The sequence below is a fragment of the Elgaria multicarinata genome, chromosome 6 (assembly GCF_023053635.1).
Source record: "Elgaria multicarinata webbii isolate HBS135686 ecotype San Diego chromosome 6, rElgMul1.1.pri, whole genome shotgun sequence".
NCBI lineage: Eukaryota > Metazoa > Chordata > Lepidosauria > Squamata > Anguidae > Elgaria > Elgaria multicarinata.
The window spans coordinates 46,371,281-46,395,570 of record NC_086176.1 but is presented as its reverse complement, the minus strand read 5'-3'; the positions used below and the strand labels follow the sequence as shown (position 1 = coordinate 46,395,570).

The window sequence follows — 24,290 nt, the reverse complement described above, 5'->3', positions numbered from 1 at the left end:
ATAGCGTGGAAGACTGTGACCAGCTGACCCGTGTGCCATGTTAAGTCTGCTGTCCAGGTGCTGTTGATGGCACCTTCAAGGCTCAGCTCTTCCTTGTAACAGTTATCTTCATACTAGACTTGGACTATCCTTCAAATAGAGGGCATCTTCAAAACAGAAGGCAGCCATCTAGCAGACCTTCAGATAGAGGACTGTCCTCTGTAAAAGAGGACACACCCTAGATTGATCTCCCTTCATCACTCTCTTTTAGCCAGAGTAAAGTGGTGGCATACAGGCCAAATCCCTTCTTCATCTCTATTAGGTCCCAAATCAATAACCTGCTGGGGTCACCCTGGTTCCATTATCTGCTTGAGAAAGATGTTGATCTTAGTCAGCTTTCCTGCAGCAGCACAGATTTGATTTCCTGGTGTCTTACCAATGTGGCCGGGATCCCAGCCTTGGCTTGGATAACAAAACTAGTTTTTGCAAGCATCTTTGCACACTGGCAAAAGTATACATCCTAGGGCTGGCTTCCTGATCCTCTGTGTGCATGTCAGAAGGCCTGACATAGAAATATTACTTGGGATAAATGTCAACTTGGTAAACAAGCAAACTCAGAGAGACTTTGAAATTATTTACTCCATCACAGGACAAAGTCCAGCATCCTGTTTCATAATTACAGAGTTAAAAAAAAAAAAGCAGCAGCAGCCAGCCTAGCACCTGTAATATAATTGCACAGTAAAGCAGGTGGTTCCTCTTTGGAAGCTTTATCTGAGATAGCCACTAATTTAAGCAAACTTAAAGTATCCGTTGCTGGTTCTTGGCTCCAGGTGTTGTTATCTACCTATAGGAATGAAGTAAGAAAATCAACTCTCTGGTGAAAGTTTGTTTTCTGCAGCTGGAAATGTTTTCATTTTTGGCAAGATGGGAGAGGGAAGGTCAGCTTTCCTAATGCTCGCTCTGGTTGAGTCAACACAGGTGGTTGCCTAATGCCTACCCTTAATAATGGGGGTAGCTCTTACTTAATTGGCATACCTCAAGCTAAGTTGAGGGAATGTCCAGCTCTTGATACGGACTTGGAAGAAGGGGATATACAGCTAGAAGGGGACAGCTGAGATGGGGGAAATGCCTTGGTTATAATGTAAGAGGAGGTAAGGATGCAGAAGGAAAATGGTTACACTAGGCCCTCGTCTATATGACAGCAGAATAGCTCTTCATTAAATAAAAACCCAATTTTTCATTGATTCGAATGTAGGTAAAGAGTGTCACACCGCAGCAGCAGCAGCAGCAATTTATTTCCTGGATTATTGTTATTTTTATAATGAGTTATTAATGCGCACATGTGCATTATCCCATATACGATGATAAAGAGTAGATGCCAACGAAGCTATAAAACTTATCTGTGGAGCTTCGCAGACTAATATAACATACAAACCAGGCGGGAACGGGGTGGGGGGTGGGACGAGGCTACAGAGGGAAAGGAAGGAGGCTGGCTGCAAGTTTCCCGCTTTGTTCCCATAGCTGTTCCTGTCACATCATTGCTCCCTGTAAGGAAATTCAAAGAAACAGCCTCCACTAACCAGGAGCGGGGGGATGATGACAACAATGCTACAAAGGGAAAGGAAGGAGGCAGCAGATCACGTCTCCTCGTCTGGCTGCCCGTTTCCCCTTCTTTCTTTTTGTGAACTGCCCAGAGAGCTTTGCATATTGGGCAGTACAGAAATGCGCTCTATAAATTTGTTTTAAGAAGCTTTCTCTGCAGAGCTCCTCAGAGAGACTTCAAACTAAAATCAGCACGAGGCAGTGTACTGGTGCAAAATCGGGAAATGGGCCAATCACATTATCCTACCCTCAAAGCTCCGCCCACATGTCAAAACCCGACATAACTCCCCCAAAGACACATAGCCGTAACACAGTGCAAACTTGGACCCGATCTAAAATTTGTGGTAAATCGTGAATGCGAATATGCAGATTATTGCAGTGAAAACCCAGCGCTGAGGCAAATGGACGGCTGCATCATGTAACCTAAAACACGAATATGTGCATTTAGGTCGGGGTAAAGAAGCCATATAGACAAGCCCCAGGATGACGCTTTTCTCATGTTTTTAGCTTTACAATTACAGCCCCTTTCAAACAGTCCTTGCATGGGGAATGGGGGCTGTACCTCTTCCCCCACTCCCGACATGCCATTAGACCTGCTCCTAGGGGGATTCTACACATCGTACTGAGGGCGCTTCCATGCGCCCCCAAAGCAATCGTGTCACTTGCCTGGAGAAGAGACGAGGAAGAAGCTCTCCACCCCGCCTTCTTCCGCCGAGCTCTCCGACCCGGCCGGCAAGGAGGTAGGTGGGTGGCGGCAGCGGCTCCAGGCAAGCTACACGATCGCTTTGGAGCCGCACTGGGGGCACATGGAAGCGCCCTCAGTACGACGTGTAGAATCCCCCCTAGAGCCATTAGGAGCCCCAGCACAGGATGGGACTGAAAGATGGGGCCAGTGGCATGCCTGCTGCAGTGATAAGGGCCAGTAGTGCAGTGTCAGTCATTGCGTGGGGTCCCTTCACCTGATTAAACACATGAAGGGGGTTTACACGTCTCACAAGTACTTAAAGAAAATACAGCAGGCATAAGATCAAAGACTATGGAAGGAAATAAAGCACAACAGTGATGATCACAGATTAATTTTATTTGGAATGTTATTCAGGCAAGTTCTGTACCATTGACATTGACTAGCCCTGTAAAGGCAAATACTTTGTATGCTCTTCCATTTGGATAAATATATAAAAAAAGCAGATAACACCACACAACTAGTTAACAACAAAAAAAGTATTTTCCAGGCTACCAATTTTTTTCAAGATATGAAGACTAGGCAATCGTCTAATCCATAGGTTACGCTTCGTTATACGTAGATATATGTAACAGCTTGAATTAAAAAGGAATATCCTGATGGGAGCAGCTGGAAGGTCTCTGTAGAAGGCGCAGCTCAGTTGTCGCCACCACACAAAGCCACCAGAATGTTTTCATAATCACCTTTTGTTTCATCCTATATGTGGAGGAGGAAAAGAGCAATGTTATTCAAAACAATGACCAACAAAACAAGTCCATTACTGCTAGGTCTGTACAATGAAGAGATCTTTTCCCCCAAAGCTAAGGCCATATTCCCCCACCCCCATATATTCTGAGGCCATATTCATACAATAGACAGGTTTGACTGCAACTACCCAGCAAAGAGAAATAGCTTCTGGCCCATCCCAGAGTTAATGGCACTGAATGTATATCAGATTTAATGTGATTCCATCAAAAGCAATTCTTCAACCCTCAAGAAAGTCCATGGCTATGCTGAAAGTTAACTGTCCTGTTGTAGTGCAGCAAGAAAACAAACATCGTGAAAATATTTAAGACACTAAAAGATGCTTAACTTTGCTGCAAAAAGCAATGCATATCCTGATGACCAGAGGGAGATTAATGTCTGTACCAACAAAAGCTCCAATATGGGGAACCAAGCTCAATATAAAATCCAGCCAGGCATCTCCTTAGCACTTGCTTTAAAATGTTGCTTAAAAATGTCCCATCAAAGTCATGGGTGTAATCTTGTGATGATGATGATGGGAATTTTAATGCTCATTGTTATGGGACCCCCCTGATGTAACTTCTATCACTAGGAATAAGAATTGTTTGTCAGACCCTAGCCTGCTTTAAGATCTATTGCAACAAGGTCAGCAGCAAGGGGTCCAGGTCCAAATCCTGAACTAACCAGCCCAGTTGCTGTACACTTATTAATGGAAACTTAAAACAAGTTACCTACCAAAATAGCCTGGCAGAGGGATTTGCCATACAGTTGCTTGTAGAAACCTTTGATCTCATTCATGTCAATCTCAGAACGCGACACCATGATCCTGTTCAGAGTTTTGGTACGTGTTCCAGAACCCTGTCAAAAAGAATTGAAAGCAAACGCCTTATGTAAACCTTAATTTTAACTACAATTGGCTTAACTCTGCCCTGCTCAGGTGACATTTTCAATTTTCAAAATCATTTTGACTGCTTCTCCAGACCTTCCAGTGGCAGCTAGGAAGGGGACAAAGGACAATTCAAAGGTCTCCGCTCAAGAGAAATAAATGTTCTTGCACATTCACTTAAAAAGTGGCATTACAAAGCTCATCTGCCCACCTCCAAATGAATTTACCATGGGCCACTGCCTGAAATCCTGCATGCTTTAGTCCCCTTCTAGTTTGCTTCTACTCCAGATACAAACTAGATTTCCTACGGCTCTCTCTGTCAACTATGACTTTATGAGCTCCTGTCAGATCAGATTCTTCATAGACAATGCAACATGGTCTATGAACTTTTCTGATTTTTAGGGAGTGCATCATTGTCTTGAATGAAAGATGCACATTTTGAGTCACTCCCAGACACTGTTGGCCATGCAGGTTATGTATACAGGATCTTGTGTGCCTCCAACTGCAGAAGCTTATGTGCAATTCTCACATGCAGGGAGTCACATTGTAGAATTCGTCTGCATCATTTTCAACAGTAGGACTCTTGAAATGCATGCAAGATACCATATTTCAAGATACAATCCCTATGCCAAGGTGAGGTGTGTGTGTTTCCACGTAAAAATGAAAATCACATTTGTGATTTTTTAAGGCAGACCTGTTCTTTAGTTAAAGAGACATGGGTATTTCAGAAGACAACTGTAGGCCCAACATGAATTCTGCAGCTACGATTGTGATTTTAAGCTTCGGTGCTTTATGCAGTACCTTATGGTTTTAATTTTTTTAAACTGCCCAGAGAGCTTCAGCGGCACAGAAATGAAATGAAATAAATTGAAAACATGTCCAGGAAAATGAGTTGGATTCTTCTTCCTTAGAACAATAGAAATGGAATGATGGGGTTGACAGGAGGCCTGACCTCCCAAGGCTGAAAACATCAGTGAGGTCATTAGAAATGAACATAGGGGAAAAACGTTTTACAGTGTTTGGATACAATCTTGTCTTATCCTGTATACATGAGCTCTGCCCATGGTTCCCAGCAAAAATGCTGAGTTCTGTGACCTGGAGAGAAGCAGGCCCCTGGGAAATTGTATGGAAAGGCGTTGGAATGCCTCACATTAATCAGGAACAGCCAGGCATATTCCACAGCAACAAGCACAGTGGCAGCACACCTAAGGTGCTTCCAGGTGAGCCTTTTATGGCACCATCACCCTGTCTCATTCATGGGGGTAGGAAGTTTCCAGACATCGTCTTAGGCAGGATCTACACTACTGCTTTAAAACTGTTTTTAACAGTAGTGACAACTGTTGGGGCCCAGGACACACTCCACATACAGTTTTCAAACCATTTTCAAAGTGTCATAACCTGCTTGGTGTAGATCTAGCCTTAGACTCATAACCCTGCCAGGTTTTCTACTGTTTCTTTTCTCTTACAGCAGGAAATTTCTTAAGAAAGAAAAGATGGAACTGCTGTACAATGCCTTCTGCTTGCACCGCTAGGAGTCCTCTGGCTGGAAGCATCTCTAGCCAAGGACCAGCGATAATGGAAGGAAAGTGTCTGAAGAAACCAAGGTGGATCTTCCCTGCCCAAGCAGAACTACATGCTTCAAGCACCTTTGTTTCAATATTTTCACCTTTATAACAAAAGAGGAAAAAGTGGCCTCAGCACATATGTATGTGTGTATATCTTGTGGTGATGGTGGTGGAAATAATGCCATTAATTTGTTCTAGGAGGAGGCTTTCTCTGTTGTGGCACCCCAGCTGTGGAACAAGCTCCCCAGAGAGGTCCGCCTGGCACCTACACTGTATTCTTTTCGTCGCCAGCTGAAGGCCTTTTTATTTTCTCAGTATTTTAACACCTAATTTAACTTAAATTTAAATTTTCCTGTTTTAATTCTGTATTTTAATCTTATATCTATTTCTGCTGTGTGGTTTTATCCTGGTTGTGCTTTTTATATTGTATTTTGTATTTGGGTTTTTAGATTATTGGTTGTTTTATCATGCTCCTCATGGTTTTAATTTTTGTGAACCGCCCAGAGAGCTTCGGCTATTGGGCAGTATAAAAATGTAATAAATAAATAAGTTGTTTTGCCCTACAATAGTGGGTCCTTTCTCTTTTCTCTAAGGAAGCTATCATAATATCAAAGCCTGTGAAATTTGAGAGTTTGATGTCTTGGTTTTGTCCAGTATTGTCAGCCTCAATTGGGAATACTATAGGAATTAATTCCCCTCCTTATCAAGAGAAGAGGGCAGATGAGACCCTTGTTGTGCTTCCTTTGGCATCACTGCAGATGGGGCAACCTCTAATGTCAATCTCAGCATGCACCTTCAAAACAGAGTTTCCTCTTCCAATCCTTCCTTACTGAGACATATTTTACCTTCATTGCCAGATGGAGCTTTTCGGCAAAGAAAGCCGGCTTGCTTGTGCTACATTTCACTGGAAATGAAACAAAATGGCGATTATTCACGACAGGTCGATAACAGAAACAAGATGCGTGGAAAGAAATGAATTCACATCCTGAAGGTTGCCACCTCGCCATTGCGACTTAATTAAGTACAGATTATAGTTCCATACCAATGCATATGTAACAAAACCCTGGTGGCAACTTTGGGCAGAGGAGCAGAGATTAATCTCCATGCTACGAACACTCATCTGGAGTCTCTCAAAGAAGGGCATTGCTGCTTGGGGTGGGAGGGTGATTTAAGTTCTAACATGCAGCCGACAGGGAAAAGGTTAAATGCCCCTTCTCCACTATTTTTCTACAATCAAGGATTGTCTCCCTTTTTGTTTTCATTACAAAAAGTGGCCACCAGGCATTCATTTCATCAGCCTTTTCCATTCTGGTACCCTCCAGATGAGTTGGACTACAGCTCCAATCATTTCAGCCATCTGGGAATGATGGGAGTTGAGTCCAACACACCTGGAGGGCACCAGGCTGTCTGACATGCATGGCATTCCCATTGCCCTGCCAATATTGAATTAGTTTAGAAGGTTTTGACAGACCTCCACAATATTTTTACAGTCCTCTGCCCCTGCCTGTTCCTGCACACTGTCACTGCCACAGCTATCGTGAACTATCTGCTAGTCATTTTTAACGCAAGGAAGATTTTTGAGTTAACTATGGAACAGGGTCACGTACCAATTGCGGTCAGGCAATTCTCAATGTCTCCTTTCAGTTCCAGGTCCAGAGCCTTGTTCATGTCATGCTTGCTGTACTTGGTGTAATTCTGAAAAACTGAAATAAAACAAAGACATAAGCCGGGGAGATTCGGAGTAGACAGTTACACCCTATGTATAAGACGTACTTGCAAAATGCAATCTTCATGCAACTTCTGCAAAATGTTTAAGTGAACAGCCGTAAATTGCTCAATTCGAACAGGTTTATAATAAGGAAATGCACCGATACTCCTGCTTACTTAAATTGCTGTTACTTTTTGTACCTGCTGTTCAACTGCAAGAATTTTCTCCATTCCTCCAGGTTTCTTTCTTGAGCTACATATTATCAACATAATCCATTCAAAGGACTTAAACCCCATTGAAATTAATAGGCATCATACATTACATATCTGCCTAACAACAATTACATTCAGTTGGATTTACCTGTAACATTTATACCCAGACCTTCCTCCAAGGAACTTAGAAAAGACTTTTGCATTGCATAACCTCATGAAATAGGTCAAGCTTAAAGATGGTTACTTGCCCAAACCACCCAGTGAGCTTGAAGGCTAAAAAGGAATTTGGAAGGAAGGCCAAGACCAACACTCCTCCATGGAACCACCACAGGGGCTTGACACAATCCAGAGAAAGCTGTTCTTAAGGATCCTTCATCTCCAAAGATCTGAAGCGCTATGCATAATTATCCATCGGCTCATTAAAATTTGGACCCATTCCCATCATTGCTGCTGTAAAGTTTGGAACAGAGAGATGGAAGGGAATTTCCCAATATGATATGATAGTGTGCTTTTACAAAAGATGTTGACAGCTGCTTGTCCAATTGAAATGGCAAAATAAATTAATAGAAGAACAGAGTTGGAATAATACAGATAAAGGCCATCGAGTCTAACCCAGGGCCCAGCACAGGATTTACAATGTAAGATGTGACTATGGCATTCCTGACAGATGGCAACCCAGCCCTGCTTTCATACCTCCAGCGAAAGAGACCTCATCAGCTTCTGAGGCACTCTGTTTCATTGTCAAACAGATTACTGCTACGAGTTTACTCCCAACGTTTAGCCAAAATCTGCTTCCCTGCAATTTCCAACCATTAGTTCTAGTCCTTCCCTCTGGAGCAACTGCTCCATTTGGGATAAGCAGAGCGCATTGAGCATTTCAATGAGATAAACTCACATTCCTACTTTTGTGAAAAGTGCCATAAACAGAACAGTAAAGTAGGTCTAAAGGATTATCCGTCTTGAGAGGGGCTATGCATTTCGTCTCCCTTTTGGGATCTACTCATTTTAAAACATCCATTATTCATTGGAACAGGCTTCAGGATGAACACTTGTTCAGGCTCTGCTACACTATTGTTTAGCATTTGCATTTTTAAAATTGCATCTTGCACATGAAGACATTCCTCTTTAAAACACAAGCAGTTGTTTATGTTTTGACAAATACTTTCAAAATTGACCTACCTCTTCGGAGATGTGGATGACTCCTTGTAGTGAGGATATTAGTGAAAACATTAATATCTGTTCCTTTTCTTCTCTCTCCAGCCTCATATAAGGCCTATCACAATAAAACAGATAATATTAATATTGTGTTAATATTACTGAAAATATTGTGTACATAATCATCAGGTTCAGCCAAAAGCAAGAAATTGCACAGTAGTACTCAAATTAGGGGTCAAATCCCTTCCATCTCACTAGTTGCAAGGTCTCCTTTAGCAGTTCCTGTGATAGTTAGGATTCCTGGACAATGTGTGATTAGCTTTCATGGAGCACCCAGAAAGCCTCCTGGGTGCCTCACTCTGTTAGGACTGCAACTGGGGCCCACAGAAGCCATAAACCGGAGACCTGGTTTCCCATGCTGCTGCCACCCTTTATACAGGCATGGCACAGTCGTGGAGGAGGGGCGCTGTACTGGAGATGGATTCACTAGGGTGGAGAGACATGGAGAAAGTGACATAGCAAAAGCAGGGAACAATGATCCCGAATATATAGCTTCTTCTTACCCGTGCATCATTATCTGCCAGCTCTTCATTCACATGAGGATTTTCATCACGGTCACCCTGCAAAATGCAACTTCATTTGTTACCACTTTACGCTAAACTCCCAGAGTATTCTTAAACACAACACAAGCTTGTAGGTTTACATTTAGAACTGTGCACTACACAGGTCTGAATACCTTTGCCATGGCAACCAAAGCCTTCTGGAAGTCTCCTGATGTATCTGAAACAATGTCTTTGATGAGATCTCTTTTATAAACTGCAAAAGAGCAAAACCAAAAATGAAATTAATAAACTTGTAAAAGAAAATTATTTGTCATGGTGAGAGGACTCCACCCCACCTCCATTACACAAAATTTCTTGATTGACTTCTTGCTCCTGGTGATATCTTGAAGACACCCATTTGGAAGCATATAGAGCAATCTTCTGTCACTATATTCCACAGACCCAGTGTGTTCAATGAGGCTTATTCCCACATATGCATAGGACTATAACCTCCATGGATGAAATCTAATGTCACACTACAGGACTTGCTCCTCCTGTCCTCCCACTAAGGGAACAGTTTCCATCAGCAGAATAGGGAGGAGGTGATTCCTGTACAGCCCTGCAGGCCCCCTCCCACACCAAAATCTGATCCTGAGTTTGGTGTGCAAGAAGCTGCAGGCATGTAGGAAAATTGGCCTCTCCCTATTCTGCTGATGGAAGTTAATTGATACCATCTAATGTAGATATTTCTTTATTTGTGCAAAGTACACCTGTGAACCATACATGCAGAATCTCAATTTTGCCTTTTTTCTCTCGAGAGGTTCAGAAACAACAGAAAAAGTATGTATGGAGGAAAGGAGGAAGCAGATACTATCTGCTGACAGAGTAGTTTCCAACTAGGTGTCCAAATAAAGAATATCACTATTTAGATTCATAGGTGCACACCCAGACCTTTGTCGTTCATGTTGAGTTGCCCTAATTTAGGGTGACCATATGAAAAGGAGGACGTGGCTCCTATATCTTTAAAATTGTATAGAAAAGGAAATTTCAGCAAGTGTCATTTGAATACATGTAGCATCTGGTGAAATTTTGTCTTCATCATAACAGTTAAAGCTGCAGGAACCCTGCCCTCTTGACGAGATACAAAAGAGAGGAGGGCACCTGCAGCTTTAACTATTGCGATGAAGAGAGGATTTCACCAGATGCTGCATGCATACAAATGACACCTGCTGAAAATCCCTTTTCTCTACAAGTATTAAAGATACAGGAGCCCTGTCCTCCTTTTCATATGGTCACCCTACCTAATTGGCATTTCTAGCCCTATAATTCTTATATGGAGTTGGTGAAATAGAAGAGAATTAGACAAACATCAGTGGCTTAGTAGCTCTTCAGGCAAATCACAATTCAGTGGATTGGCCTCAGCTACAATTAATAAGTATTCTCACATAGTACAGGTGCCAAGTCAGGCAGGTAGGAAATGTTCAACATGGTTCCCTGCGGCCCTGCAGACCACAGTTGCCAAGCATTTCCAGGAATGAAAACTTGTGTAGGAAGGTTGCTTTCTATGTTCCAAGCATGACATTGGCCAGACACTTATTTTGCACTTTGTTCTATGTCTGAATCTGAAATGAATATAAAAAGTGCATTTTCCTGGCTTAAGACATATAAACAAAGAAAACATCTCAACAGAGCATTCTGTTTTCCCTCTTGCAACGGCATATTCTATTGGATTATTAAAAAGAAATAACAGTAAATTACCTTCATGATATGCCTTGCTGGCGTCTCGGATTTCTCTGTTGTTCCTTGATGCCAGAAGCTCAATTAAGAGATCTTCATCAGTTCCAAGCCCCTGTTTGGTAGTAAATCAATATATATTATACACCCCTACTAAAATGACTTAATGTGCAAAGTGCAAAATGTAGTGGCATAAAAATGACATGCAACAATAACAGAACCATATGCTGCTTCAGCAACAATAAGGGTGATTGCATACAAGCTTTAAAGAGGTTTTTGCTTCAGTTGTTTTGTAAGGCCTGCTTCAAGGGCACGGCCGGGAAGTAGAAAAGAAATCAAATAAATACTAATGAAGAGCCAGAAGGCTGATGTGCATTACAAATGCCTCTGTTTTGTATTTATACTATCAGATAGTATACTATCAGATAGTATAAATAGTAAGAAAGGTTCCAAGGTTATTTAAGTCTTATGAATGAAAACATCCGAAGGCTCCTTTATCACAAATGATCTTTATCAAAAAATGCAATGCAACTAAAGATTCTTCCATATATTACAACAAAAGATGCATCCAAGTTTCCACTGTGGAAAACCACATTTTTAACATCTAAAGGATATCTGCATATCCAAAAACACACAGTAAACATTAACTCACGTTTCTCAGCTAATCTCAGCTTTTGAGGACATTAACTTGTCTGAAAATGTGTTCTCACACACACACACACACACACACACACACACACACACACACCCTCCAGTAATCACAATTGCCCAGGGCACATACTTACTATGGGCTGTCACTTGTTCCCTCTAATAAGGAACTCTGGTGCTTGAGTGCCAACAGGATTGCAGCCAAAACAAGGCCACTGAGAAATTATCAGCATGCTCCAGTGAACCCTGAAGTATAAAACTTTAAATATATATCTGGCACAACACCCAGCCAAGCATTGTACATCGAACATACCTTCATGGAATACCTGAGTTGTTCAGCATCAAATTGGGCTGGAGTCTTCAGCATTGCCAGGACAACATCTTCCAGGTGGCTTTTGAGAGCTTTTTTCAAAGCATCTTCCAAGGGCTGTAAGAGGAAGTGTCATAAATATAAAATAGCCATCTAGAGCATAATTGGGACTATAAAATACGACTTTGAGAAAGACAACACAATGCGGAGAGTCTTGTGTCAATCTAATCTACCCCCTACCTATCTTTAGCTGAGAGAAAACATTGTTCCAACCCTTTAAGCAGGAAGAATATTGTTTACACTTCTTTTTGGATGTACAAGAATTTCTTTTGTGATTCGGTTTTGACCAGAACATGCCCCATTTTCTGGACAAATCCCAAAATTTGAGATCATGTTCGCAAAATGTGTTCATTGGAAAAACGTGCATTTTAAAAATTCTCATTTTGAATATATATATGCACATTTGTACTTTAGCCAATGGGTGTCAAGGAGAGTTGTGCATATGGGTGAATTTTTATTTTTAAAAAAATTGAGACTGGGAACAAGGCAGATTGAGCTTCAAGGGAACCTCAATGAGCATTGCTCATTCTTCTATCCATCAACTTCATACACTCCATATATTTTGTGCAATAAACTTGTGATCCTACCCTAAAGTAAGCTCATTATCATGCAGAAAAATCAACCACTCCTAGCACTCTTTGCCTGATGGTATCCCTGCCAAATTTATTCCACTTGAAGATGTCCCTAGATGGCTCTCTTCACCCCCATTCTTAAGTGGCACCTGCCCTGTGCTGTATGTTCTTGGGTCATTGACTCACAGCCACATCTTTTAGGTCCAATTTAGGGTCAAACTAGACATGACATGCAGGACCTGTGAATAGGATTTTTAAAAAAGGAGCGAAAGGGAGGCCCCAGCCTCCTATCGTACCCTTCCCCTTGGGATCTCTTCCCTGAAGCTATGGGTACATTTGATCTGTGTAGAAGAGGGGGAGGTCTCTGCTTACACTTCAACCCTTCCCTTTATACACACAACCAGTTTGTTGAATGCTGTTTTCTCCACTAGGCTTGATCAGTCCCTTAATACCACTGCCATTAAATAAACTTTTATTTAATACTTTTTGTCTCACTGAGAGACTACCTATAATGAACGCTACCACACTGTATGCTGTGAACAAAAGAACTTATTAATTACACATAAGATGGTAAAGAAGTTTTATTTGTGTGATTAATAGAAGTTCTGAAATTAATATTTCAATTATTCCTAGCCTAATCTGACTCCTCCCTCTAGATCTATCCCAAAACAACAGGTTATCCCTGCACTCTCTGGCTCTAAACCCCAATTGCTCTTCTAACTGACTCACCCCTATTTAAACCCCACGCTCTCCACTAATCATACGCCAACACACCAGCATTCCATTCACCCTCTCTCCACCTCTCCCGCCTTAACTAATTAACCATATTAACTTTACACAAAGGACATAAACAACATTACCATAAATATACATAACAACCTGTATAACTCATATTACATAGCTGGACATTACCCCCACCCCCACTCAATTCAGATCAGGACCATAGTTATTAGAAGGAGGAATAAATTTATTTATTTATTACATTTTTATACCACCCAATAGCCAAAGCTCTCTGGGCGGTTCACAAAAATTAAAACCACAATAAAACAACCAACAGGTTAAAAGCACAATTTCAAAATACAGTATAAAAAGCACAACCAGGATAAAACCACGCAGCAAAATTGATATAAGATTAAAATACAGAGTTAAAACAGTAAAATTTAAATTTAAGTTAAAATTAAGTGTTAAAATACTGGGAGAATAAAAAGGTCTTCAGCTGGCGACGAAAGCAGTACAGTGTAGGCGCCAGGTGGACCTCTCTGAGGAGCTCATTCCACAACCGGGGTGCCACAGCGGAGAAAGCCCTCCTTCTAGCAGCCACCTGTCTCACTTCCTTTTGCCCCATGCCAAATCTAGGGATCCTTGTGTAGTCCAGCTTTAAAAGCCTACATTTTAACTATTAGAGGTAGAGGGAAAAGAAGCAGCTGCTGAACTTTGCAGCTAAGGATCTAGTGACTGAATTTGCTTCTCCCCCACCCCTCCTCCTTCCCAATCCCCTTTCCTTTTGTGTCATGTTTTTTTTTAGATTATAAGCCTGTGGGCAGGGACTGTTTTAAGAAATATTTTTTGTAAGCCGCCTTAAGAGCCTTTTCGGCTAAAGGGTGGGATAAAACGGCTAAAATAAAGAAATAAAGAAATAAAACTATCAAAATTTAGATAATTAAAAATCTGCATTTCTTTCTCCATGATGATGTCTGAAAGCAAAAATGTATATATACAAACTACTTGCTAAGATGACCTTTAATTAGAGACAGTACCTTCCCCTGTGATTGTTGGTAGGCAGCTTTTATCTGCTGGCGTTCGGCATTGTTTCTTTGGGTCAAAATTTCAATGATGCTTGCTTCATCAACTCCTGAAATGTAAAGGAAAACAAATCTTTGTAAATATAAAAGTTATAAAATTGGTCAATTTTGCATAACACTGCAAGCAGCAAATTATTTTCTCTAATTACAATGCTGATGTTCGAGTAAGACCACAATTTCTCACTTTTTTTTAATCAATGTTTTTGGCAGTGCTAAAAAAACACCTCCTTTCTAAGGTTATTTCAGCACTTCCTGCCAAGTCACTCACTTATGCGTGTCAAGTGCCCTCATTTGTTGCCTATGTTGTCACCACGCACCCAAGTTTGATTAGCTGAGAAGCACTATAAAACAAATCCCTTCAATATTCTCAGTTTTTGCATATAAATGGGCACAGAATTTGATGGATGTACTAGTACAGTGGTTCTCAATTAGCTAAGTACTTCGGACCCCTTGTTTTTCAAGTGCCAAGCCATCGACCCCCTACTTTTGAAAAATTTGTTATCTCTATGGTAGTTACCTGTGCAAAGCAATTTTTTGGAGAAAATAAGGGGTAGCCCCTAATAAGCAAAGGATTTTAGGTATATTTAAAAAAAGACCATAAAATCTGTGATATTTGTGATATTACCACGCAAAAATGACAATGATTTAGTTAGGAATATAAAGACAGATTTAATTTTACTAATGTCTAGTTTACAATTGAACAAATTATGACATGTCTAGCAGCTACTAAATCTAAATGTGATGGGAGAAATCATGCCTCTTTTTGTCCCGAACAATCCCTTCCACATTCGGTTCAAAAGTATTTCCTACTTTTAATCTCAAATCTGGATCAACATTGAGCCGATTTCTATGCTTGTTCTTCATATAACAAAATGTCGAAAATGTTTGTTCACAAAGATATGTGGAACAAAAGGGAACTAGACGTTTCAAAGCTTTTTCACCTAACTTCTTATAATCAGGAAAAACCTTCACCCAGAATTGAAAATCTTTGAAAAATGATTTCAATGAACCATCACAAGTCACGTCAGCAAGTGCATCTTGTTCTTCTGCAGATAGAGTTGTTAGTTGTACATCACCACATTCAAAAGGATTCCTTCTCCATGAGTTTCCAGGATTAGGTGTAGGGAAGTAATCTCTGAAGCTAGTCGCTAAATCATGCAGGTGCTTTTGCGCATGACATCACCGTCGAAGCAAACAGAGCGCGGGAGACAGCGTATTTTCTTTTATTAAAATGCAGACCTTGCAGAGCTAATAGGTGAATGGTACCACAGACACCCTGGGTGGGTTATGCAGACCCCCTGGGGTATGTGGATCACCAATTGGGAACCACTGTACTAGTACATAGCACATTAAGAGCTTCTCCCCCCCCCTCTTAGTATCTTCTAGTTTCAATGGTGAAAAGATTGTTGGAAATTATCCTTGTGGGCATTGCAACATATGTACAAAATGTATCACTCTAAAGTGAGTTGAAAACCCTGTTTCAAATCAGCATCATTATATCAAAGAATTTGTGAACTGCAATACTAAGGGAGTAATTTATGCTGTTAGATGTCCATGTTGCCATGACTTCAAGAGCCATCAGAACCCGAATATATGAAAACAAAAGCTACAATCCCTCCAAAAGACTTCAGGCACCTTTGGTAAAGCACTTCTTGGACATGGGACATGAGGACAAGGACTGGAGGTTTTGGGCAATTGTAACAGAACAGAAAAGACAAACAATGATGACTAACAGGATAAATATTCCCAGAGTATTGCAATTTAAATTAAATTTAAATTTCCACCGAACTAGAATTTCTACTTTAGAGCCAAATATTGGAAGTTGAGACTGTCCATCTAGCCCTGCACAAAATTCTCTTTAAGCAATCATCAAAATGGAGACCTATGAACCCCCTGGACCCTGATGAATATTTGAACAATTCAGAAGACTAACATGCGAATTTCCAAGCAGGTTGGCTGAAACTCAGCCTCAGTTGAAAGCACTATAAAAAGCACCATCCTCTAATCCAGTCCTCAAAATAGTGATCGTGTCACCACAAATTAGACTGGTCTCTTCCTGCTGAGCTGGAGCAGATCTGAAACACTTCAGATGCACAGAGGTGTTACACAAGACCACTTCCATCAATCTGAAGAGCCACCAATCCAGCATACATACATCTACTCAAGGGCTCTATGGGCCATTGGGGTAAGGAAGGAAGAGTGACAGAGGTAAGTGTTGCACTGGATCCTCTGCCTCTCATGCCCAAGCCATACAACCACAATGTAAAGAAACAGGTAGAATCCAACTCCAATCCCAGCTGTTACACACCTACAGCAAGCATTGATTTAGATATGCTGATTCTGATGTTATATCCCAGGAATGAAGAACCTCAACACAGAGTCCAAATCCATCCCTCCAGGATTCTCTCAACAGCCACACCTCTTCCCCTCACCCCGCCCCCTTTCCCCAAACCACCAATCATTTGGCAGTTTCCACACTTTTGTGCAATTCCATCCCTCATTGTAAAATGCCTCTCCTAAGGCTTAGTTACTAGCAATAAGAGCATTAACATCCCATTTGCTGGCATTTTTGTGATATCTTGGACCCACCCCTTTTGCCCTTGGACATGCCACTGAAATGCGGCCCCCAAAAGCTTCTCCTAAATGGAATTCGGCCCCCAGGCTGAAAGGAGTTAAACACCTCTGCTACATAGCCTTTCATAGGACAAAACCAGATTCTGATTCCATGCCCTGTGATAGTCTGACAACAACCCCACCTCAAAATAACCCTTCCTAAAGAAAGCTAGTTTTCCTTCCTCATTTCTATATGCGGGGAAATTTCAGCATGGGAGGCTTTGCTACTAAAACTGATGTATATGCATTCTGAAGTTTCTAGCAGGCTCTTTTCTCCTTGTGTTGTCTTTTTAGATTGTAAGCCTGCGGGCAGGGTCTATCCTGTTTTACTGATTAAATGTAAGCACTCTGGGAGCCCTTGGGTCTGAGAGGGAGGATAAAAAACACAAATAAATAAATAAATAGGACAGTCCAACAAGAGAACTTCACTACATCCGGAACAGGATGCTGGAAGAAGTTCTAAACCATTCTAAACAGAAATACTGGCATGGCTCCTAATTTGCGCTCACGGCTGGCCTTAGAGGTGGGCAAGCTGGACAGTCACACCAGGCGCCGGGCTGAAGGGGGTGCCAAGTTGAGCTAAAGGGAATGTGAGGCTGAGCTGGGGTGGGGGGACAACAGCCCCCATAAACCCTTTGGGTGACCATGCAAAGGTGACTAATAAGGGGCACCAAAGGGTTCCTCCACCCTCTCTCCTTCCCCAGTCCTCTCAATAGTATCCTATCAGCCACTGATGAAAAAAATATATATCCAGAGGCTCTCCTTAGCAGCACTTCCTCCTTTTGCCACTCTTGCAAGGGACTTTATGGCCACTGGAAAGCTCCAATCCACAGGAAACTCCACAGAGCCCTCCAGACATGGACCACAATGGCTGTGCAAGAACTTTCCTTTGCACAGCATGGAGATTCAGGGTGGAGCGTTTTTCAAAAACAAAAACCATGGGGTGGAGTTTTTCCCTCCAGACAACACTTTTCTCAATGGTGGTGTAACAATTCCACAGTGGATTTGTTACACCACCACTGAGAAAAGTGTTGTGTGAACTGAGCCTTTGTGTGAGTGAAAGTGCCTTTCCTCTCATTCACTTTGGATCAAAGCTGTAATTATTCATTTATATATCATGGCTTCCCCACCCTACCTTCCCATCTTACCTTTAGCAGTGATAGCTTTGTGCAGTGCGACAACATCGATTGAAGGATCAAAGTTAGGATAAGCGTGGTATGCGGATCCAGTTTTTGAATTCTTCTGAAAGAAAAGAAGAAATGAAAAACCTCATTTGCTTTAAATTTCTCTCCTAAAGAAACAGAGGGCCTTCCTAGACCTGCCGGCTTACGCCGGCAAGGAGGCGGGGCCGAGGCACGCTAACGTTAGCGCGCCTCCCCCACGCTTCCAGACGGCGGAGCCGCAGGGAGGACGACAGCCCTGCGTCGTCCGCCATTTTTTTGTTGTTGTTTGTTTAAAGGGGCCGCGGGTGGCCCGAAGACTCCGGGAAGGTAAGTGGCTTTTTTACTTTTTTTAAAAAAAACTGGGGGGGGGGGGCGAAGGATGGGAGGGTGGGTGGCACGGGGGGAGGGCGGGTGCCCGGGATGGGGCGGCATTGCCTGGGCAAGCGACGCTCGGCTGCTTGCTCGGGCGGCAAGCGGCGCGATCGCACCCGCCCTCCCCCCGTGCCACCCACCCTCCCATCCTTCGCCCTCCCCTCTCTTCCCCCCCCCCGCCGATGGGCACAGCGCTCCTATGAGCGCTGTGCCAGGTCCGCGGCTCCTCGCGAGTAAGCGAGGAGCCGCGAAAAGCCGCGGAAGTCTCCACACTTCCTGCAGCCCCGGCCTGAGGCCGGAGCTGGGGAAAAAGCGCAGCATAAGTGCATTCGCTTATGGCGCGCTAGACCAGGCCTCACTGCGGCCTGCCACCGGATTCCCCTGTGCATCATCTGGACGCACAGCAGGGAAACCGGGTTGGAAGGCGCGCTAAGGCCTGGTCTAGCAAGGCCCAGAGTGAATTATATTTAGAACCAGGTGGTTAAAGTATAAATTAATTAGGAAGGAATATAAAGGAACCTCTTGTGCAAGCACTGAGTCATTACTGACACTTGGAAGGACACCAGCTTTCGCTGACATTTTCTTGGCAGGCCTTATAGCAGGGTGGTTTGCCGTTGCCTTCCCCGGCTGTGATTTCCTTTCCCCCAGCTAACTGGGTACTCATTTTACTGACCTCGGGAGGATGGAAGGCTGAGTCGACCTGAGCCGGCTGCCTGAAACCAGCTTCTGCTGGGATCGAACTCAGGCCTTGGGGAGAGTTTCAGCTGCAGAAACTGCTGCTTTACCGCTCTGCACCACACGAGGCTCATAAATTAATTAACAGATGCAAAATAAGACAATGTGACCATGTTCAGATGACACACTGAGCCATGGTGGTTAAGCATTTTGAGCAAAACATTGTGGCCACAGCTAGACCTAAGGTTTATCCTGGGATCATCCAGGGTTCGCCCCTGCCTGAGCACTGGATCCCCTGTGTGTCACCTAGATGAACAGGTTTGACCCCTAGACGATCCAGGGATAAACCTTAGGTCTAGCTATGGCCTGTGGCTTAGCATGTCATCTGAACCATGCCTAACCATGGTGACTACATAACCATGGTTTAAACACACTCACTAATCATTTGCTGCAAAAGGGAAAGCAGCCTAACCATGGCTTAGCAAGTTGTCTGAACAGGCCCTACAGCTAATCAGAATAAACCTATTCATACATTTGGATAACACAATAAAGGAGTTCGCCCTAGTCTTTCAATACATATTACGGTTTGAAACACTGCTTCTCACAGACAGTTATGAATCCATCACTAAGGACTGCATTATTTCCAGATTAATCCATCTGAAACACCAGTGTGATCTCAGTATACGTATCCCAAAGTGTGCTGTTTCTCTAGATTCTTTCAAGAATTACTGAGGATAGTACCATATTTCTTCGACTGAAAGACGCCATCGATTGTAAGATGCACACTAATTTCAGTACCACCAACAGAAAAAAAAAAACCTAAGACACACCTGTGATTCTAAGACGCACCCCATTTTTAGAGATGTTTATATGGGGAAAAAAGTGCATCTTAGAATCGAAGAAATAGGGTAGTTTTGTAGGATACCATCAGTTGTTTAACCCTGCTCAGGTGTTTGCCTGAATATGTGCATCCCATAGGGCAGAGATGATGAACCTCAGGCCCAGGGACCAAATTCAGACCTTTTGTGATTTCAATCCAGTCCCCCTGGGGACCCCCAAATAGCTACATCCCCTTCCTCTGGCCCCAACCCCTTCCCCCCCCACCTACTGTAATCTACTGTCCCCCCACCCTCCCATTCTGATAGGCCGAAGTGCCTCTCCTAAGGCTTAGTTACTAGCACTAAGAACTTTTAGCAAAAATATACAGGTAGATTTGGCCTCGCTCCTTTTGTCTCTGGCCACAGCCATCATTGGAATGCAGGCCCAAAAGCTTTGACAAAATGGAATTTGGACTTCAGGCTAAAAGAGGTTCTGCTTCCATGGTGTAATAGGATAGGGCTGTGTATGAAGCCCCCAGGTCCCTGTGCACATCAGCCTCCCAGCTCCGGCGTTCCCGACTTTGCAGCATGGAGTGGCAGAGTCTGAAGGGACATTCATTCTACTCATGTTCACTTGAACAGAAGTAGAACTTACCATGCAACTGGGAGCGTTGCATGATCAGGGTCCCTGATTGCATGGGGAATTTATTTATTTATTGCATTTATATACCACCCCATAGCTGAAGCTCTCTGGCAGGTTTACAAAAGTTAAAAACAGTAAACATTAAAAACAAATATACAACATTTAAAAACATAAAAAGCATTAAAACAACAGTATCCTTATAAAAACAGCTATTCTGGGGTCCGTTAAAAACAGTTCTAGTTGCATTCCTGCAAACACAAGTACAATGTCCCTCCAGATCTTAATAATAATCATGTTAATCCTCCTCCTCCCACTTCTTTAATTCTATTTTCTAAATGTGTTTTTCATAAATTTATTATTCTTTTAGGAATCTCTTACAATGCATTCCGGTTCTTTTTCATCAATGAAATAGGCCTGCTTCAGAAATTCTTGTACGAAAGCCATGTTGATTCAGGTTTCTGTAAAGGGAAAGCAAAGGTTGGGGTGAAATGTTAGAAGAACTCCTCTTACGTTCTATAAAAGTAGCCTTCTCTATATACGGGGCATTCTGAGAGCCAGGAAATGAGAAGAACGCCCCTCCTTCTTCTCCCAAGAGGCCTCTAGATGAGGCAAAAGAGCCTAAGGCATTTTCATCCTGCACTGGGTGGAGCTGCTATGAGGTCAGATGCCACAAGTACATTACTCACACGCTGGAGGAAATACATTTGTCTCTGCCCAGCCCAAAAGCAGCATGTGGGAGACTTACGCACCTCTTCTAAGGTGGAAAATGGAGAGGCAGACAGAAACAAGGTGATGGCCAGAAAAGACCTATGGGGCTCTGTTTGGCCATTCTTGAAGCACCATAGGAGAGAATAGGACTTTACTTCCATAGTTATCCTTATTCCTAACTTCATGGACCCATTCCCCCATATCAGATGTTAGTGGGGGTTACCAAGTGATAAAACAAGCCTCATATTCCTGTTACAGAGGAAAAATTAAGGCTCAGGGGCATTTCTTGAAAGCTGGTGTGAGCTAAGATTTGAGCCAGATCTTTCATATCCAGATTCAACACTCTTCTGCACCTTCTTGGTTTCAATCATACTAGTAACCCTATTAACATATGATTCATCAACTTAACAGTCTTCTGGAATTTAAGGAAGCCATAAAGACTGATCTCTTCTGGCAGGCCTACCCAGTTGAATTTTAAGATGCCTTTTTAATAACGTGCTGATTTTAATAAAGTATTAGTTTTACATGTTTTAATTAGTTATATGTATTTTACGGTGTTTGCATTTGTGTTGCACCCCGCCTTGATCCAGATACATAAATAAATATTATTATTGGAACCCAGCTTTCATAATTTCATAAAAATTCCTTAGCTGAGTTTTGAGTCACTCATTTTGTTTTTGGTTACTTCCAGTATTTTGAACTATGTGCAAGACCAATCTTCCCCATCCAGTTCTAGGGGGGGGGGGGATTGTAGCTGGGGATTTACTCACCAACACCCCAAAAATACACACTGGGCGATGTTATGCTGTTGTTAATTTTTAAGAAAAGAAGTTCTCCTGGGGATATGAAAGAAATATCCAGGGACTGGCCATGAGTATGGGTGGGTGGGTGTTTGTCACAGACTATCGTTTCAAATCTTGTCTTTATCACCCCAGCTAAGTTAAACATCATTTTAGGTGTTACATTTCTGTAGACATTTTACAGTTTACCAAAGTACTGTAGCAGAAGGCCAACACATGAATCCCTTTGGACGGATCTATGAAATCTAGAACTCCAAAACCATGCTTTTTGGATGGTTGCAAACATTTTGTTGTTGGTTGATGAGAGAGACTTTAGCCTTAGCTAGACGGGGTGAAATCCCAGGGCGACCCCTGGGATCGTCCCTGTGCGTCCACATGATGCACAGGGGATCCCAGGATCAGGATCGCCCTCCACTTTAGGCCTGGTTTTTCCGCAGTCTCGGGCTGAGCCTGAGACCACAGAAAATGTGGCTGGGCACCATGGTTTGTCCCGGCTCCTCGCAGTTCCTCATGAGGAGCTGGAACCCGTGCACGGGACGCAGAGTCCTCAGGAGCACTGCACCCATTGGGGGTGGGGTGGGGGGAGCGGGGAAAATATTTTTTAAAACAACAACAACACCTACCTTTTGCACATGAGCGCTCGTGTGCTGCTGCCTCTTTATAACAAAAAACAAATTCGCAGGCACAACGACTCTCCCTCTGAGGTCATTGCGTGAATCACATGAACAGAGGGGGAGATTTTGTGATAAAAATATCATGAGATCTTCACCCCTCCATCCCACTAGACCGGTAGATCTAGCTAAGGCTTTTGAATCAATTCACGCAAGATATTGCATAAAAACTGGAGGCATCCTCCGTAACATTGCAACATTCTCCCAAGTAGATATGCATAAGATTGTAACTCAAGTATGTCAAAACTCACAGCAAAAGCAAAGCTATTTTTGACATTGCCCTACACTCCTTTACAACTCCAGTGAACAATTTTCTTTCATGAATAAAATGTGTTAGTTAAAAGCTTCTCTTAACTCAAAAGAAACCACTGTCTAGGAAGAAACAGCCTCATACTCCTTTGAAAGCATGAATGGAAAATATGAGCAAAGGAGTTTCTGCAGCTCTTACTCATACATGCTGAGTCCGAGTACCATAAAAAAAAAAGTCAACTAACCAATAGTTTTGTCTTTTTGAAAGGTAACTTTAATTTTAATTTTTTATGCAGTTCATGCTTGCAAAGGAATGAAAACGACTGCTGTTAAACAGTTAAGCAATCTCATAATCACAGGGTGCGTTGTTTTTTTTAAAGCTTCCATACAAGGAAGACACATTTTTTCCCTCTTAACTCACTCGTTGTTGGTTAAAAATAATTCCGTTTTCCATGGTAACCCCCACGCCCAGGAAGCAAGCTCAGAGCTCTCAAATAACTATTTTGTAAACTTAAGTGGTAGTGGTGGTGGGGAGTTGCAGTTATAGTTTAGAAGTTTTAGAGACTTCCTACTACCAAATACAGACAACAGAAATCCCAATACACATGTTTAGACATACTACAATCCTGTCCCTACACATTATGCTGGACAGAAAGTCCAAGTAAGTAACATTTGAAAGAAAATAAAAAGATACACATTTCTGCCATCAAGAACACTTGAAAGAAAATGCCTCAAAAAACATACCTTTTCCTTTTCAAAACTCAGGAATGCTAGTTTTCTGACCTGGAAAACTACAGACTGGAGGAACTAAGCTGCAAACCGATGGTTTTTATAAAGCCACCAGGAAGCCACACCTAGCAACCAAAGCTTACTTCTACAACTCCGGTGATTGGCTGCTGTGTTGCAAGAGGGCTGAATGTGGGGTCTGGCCAAAAAACACGCCCACAGATTGGAAACAAACTGTTGCCTGATGTGAAGAAATAGATGTCTGAGCTAATGAAGAAACTGCTGGGAGCAGAAGGACAAGGGAGCGGAACAGCAGTCCTGATTCACTGAAGGTAGTAACAACTGAAGTTGGTTTCTAGACTGCCAATACTGTCATGTTTTATATACCAAAATGGGCACAAATACAGTAGATACCATTCTGTTCTGGAATGGACCAACACTGTGTCTCCCATGAACTCACACCTTCATGATGAACTCACACCTTCATGATGTCCTTCATCCTGCACCTAAGAATTAGTTGATATTTCTGACACTTCCTTCAGGGCCACACAGCCACCATCTGTCTTGCTAATTGTACTTTATTCAACACAGAACTGTGGTTTACACACATTT

The 24,290-nt window shown here is 42.4% G+C and overlaps 1 protein-coding gene across 2 annotated transcripts; it reads right to left on the bottom strand.

The window, feature by feature from the left end:
• Positions 1-2,641: 2,641 nt before the first annotated feature.
• Positions 2,642-23,761, bottom strand: ANXA1 (annexin A1). 2 transcript variants are annotated; one of them, XM_063129343.1, is made up of 13 exons: positions 23,697-23,761; positions 20,903-20,982; positions 18,002-18,095; positions 14,196-14,290; positions 11,810-11,923; positions 10,873-10,963; positions 9,309-9,388; positions 9,136-9,192; positions 8,597-8,690; positions 7,105-7,200; positions 6,343-6,401; positions 3,782-3,904; positions 2,642-3,019 (listed from the first exon to the last, which is right to left on the bottom strand). In XM_063129343.1, exons 2-13 carry the CDS (start codon positions 20,966-20,968, stop codon positions 2,960-2,962), a joined length of 1,029 nt encoding a protein of 342 aa, XP_062985413.1. In that variant the 5' UTR covers positions 20,969-20,982; positions 23,697-23,761; the 3' UTR covers positions 2,642-2,959. The 2 variants fall into 2 exon arrangements, with proteins under 2 accessions (XP_062985413.1, XP_062985414.1); XM_063129344.1 differs by having other exon boundaries at positions 18,002-18,092.
• Positions 23,762-24,290: the final 529 nt, after the last annotated feature.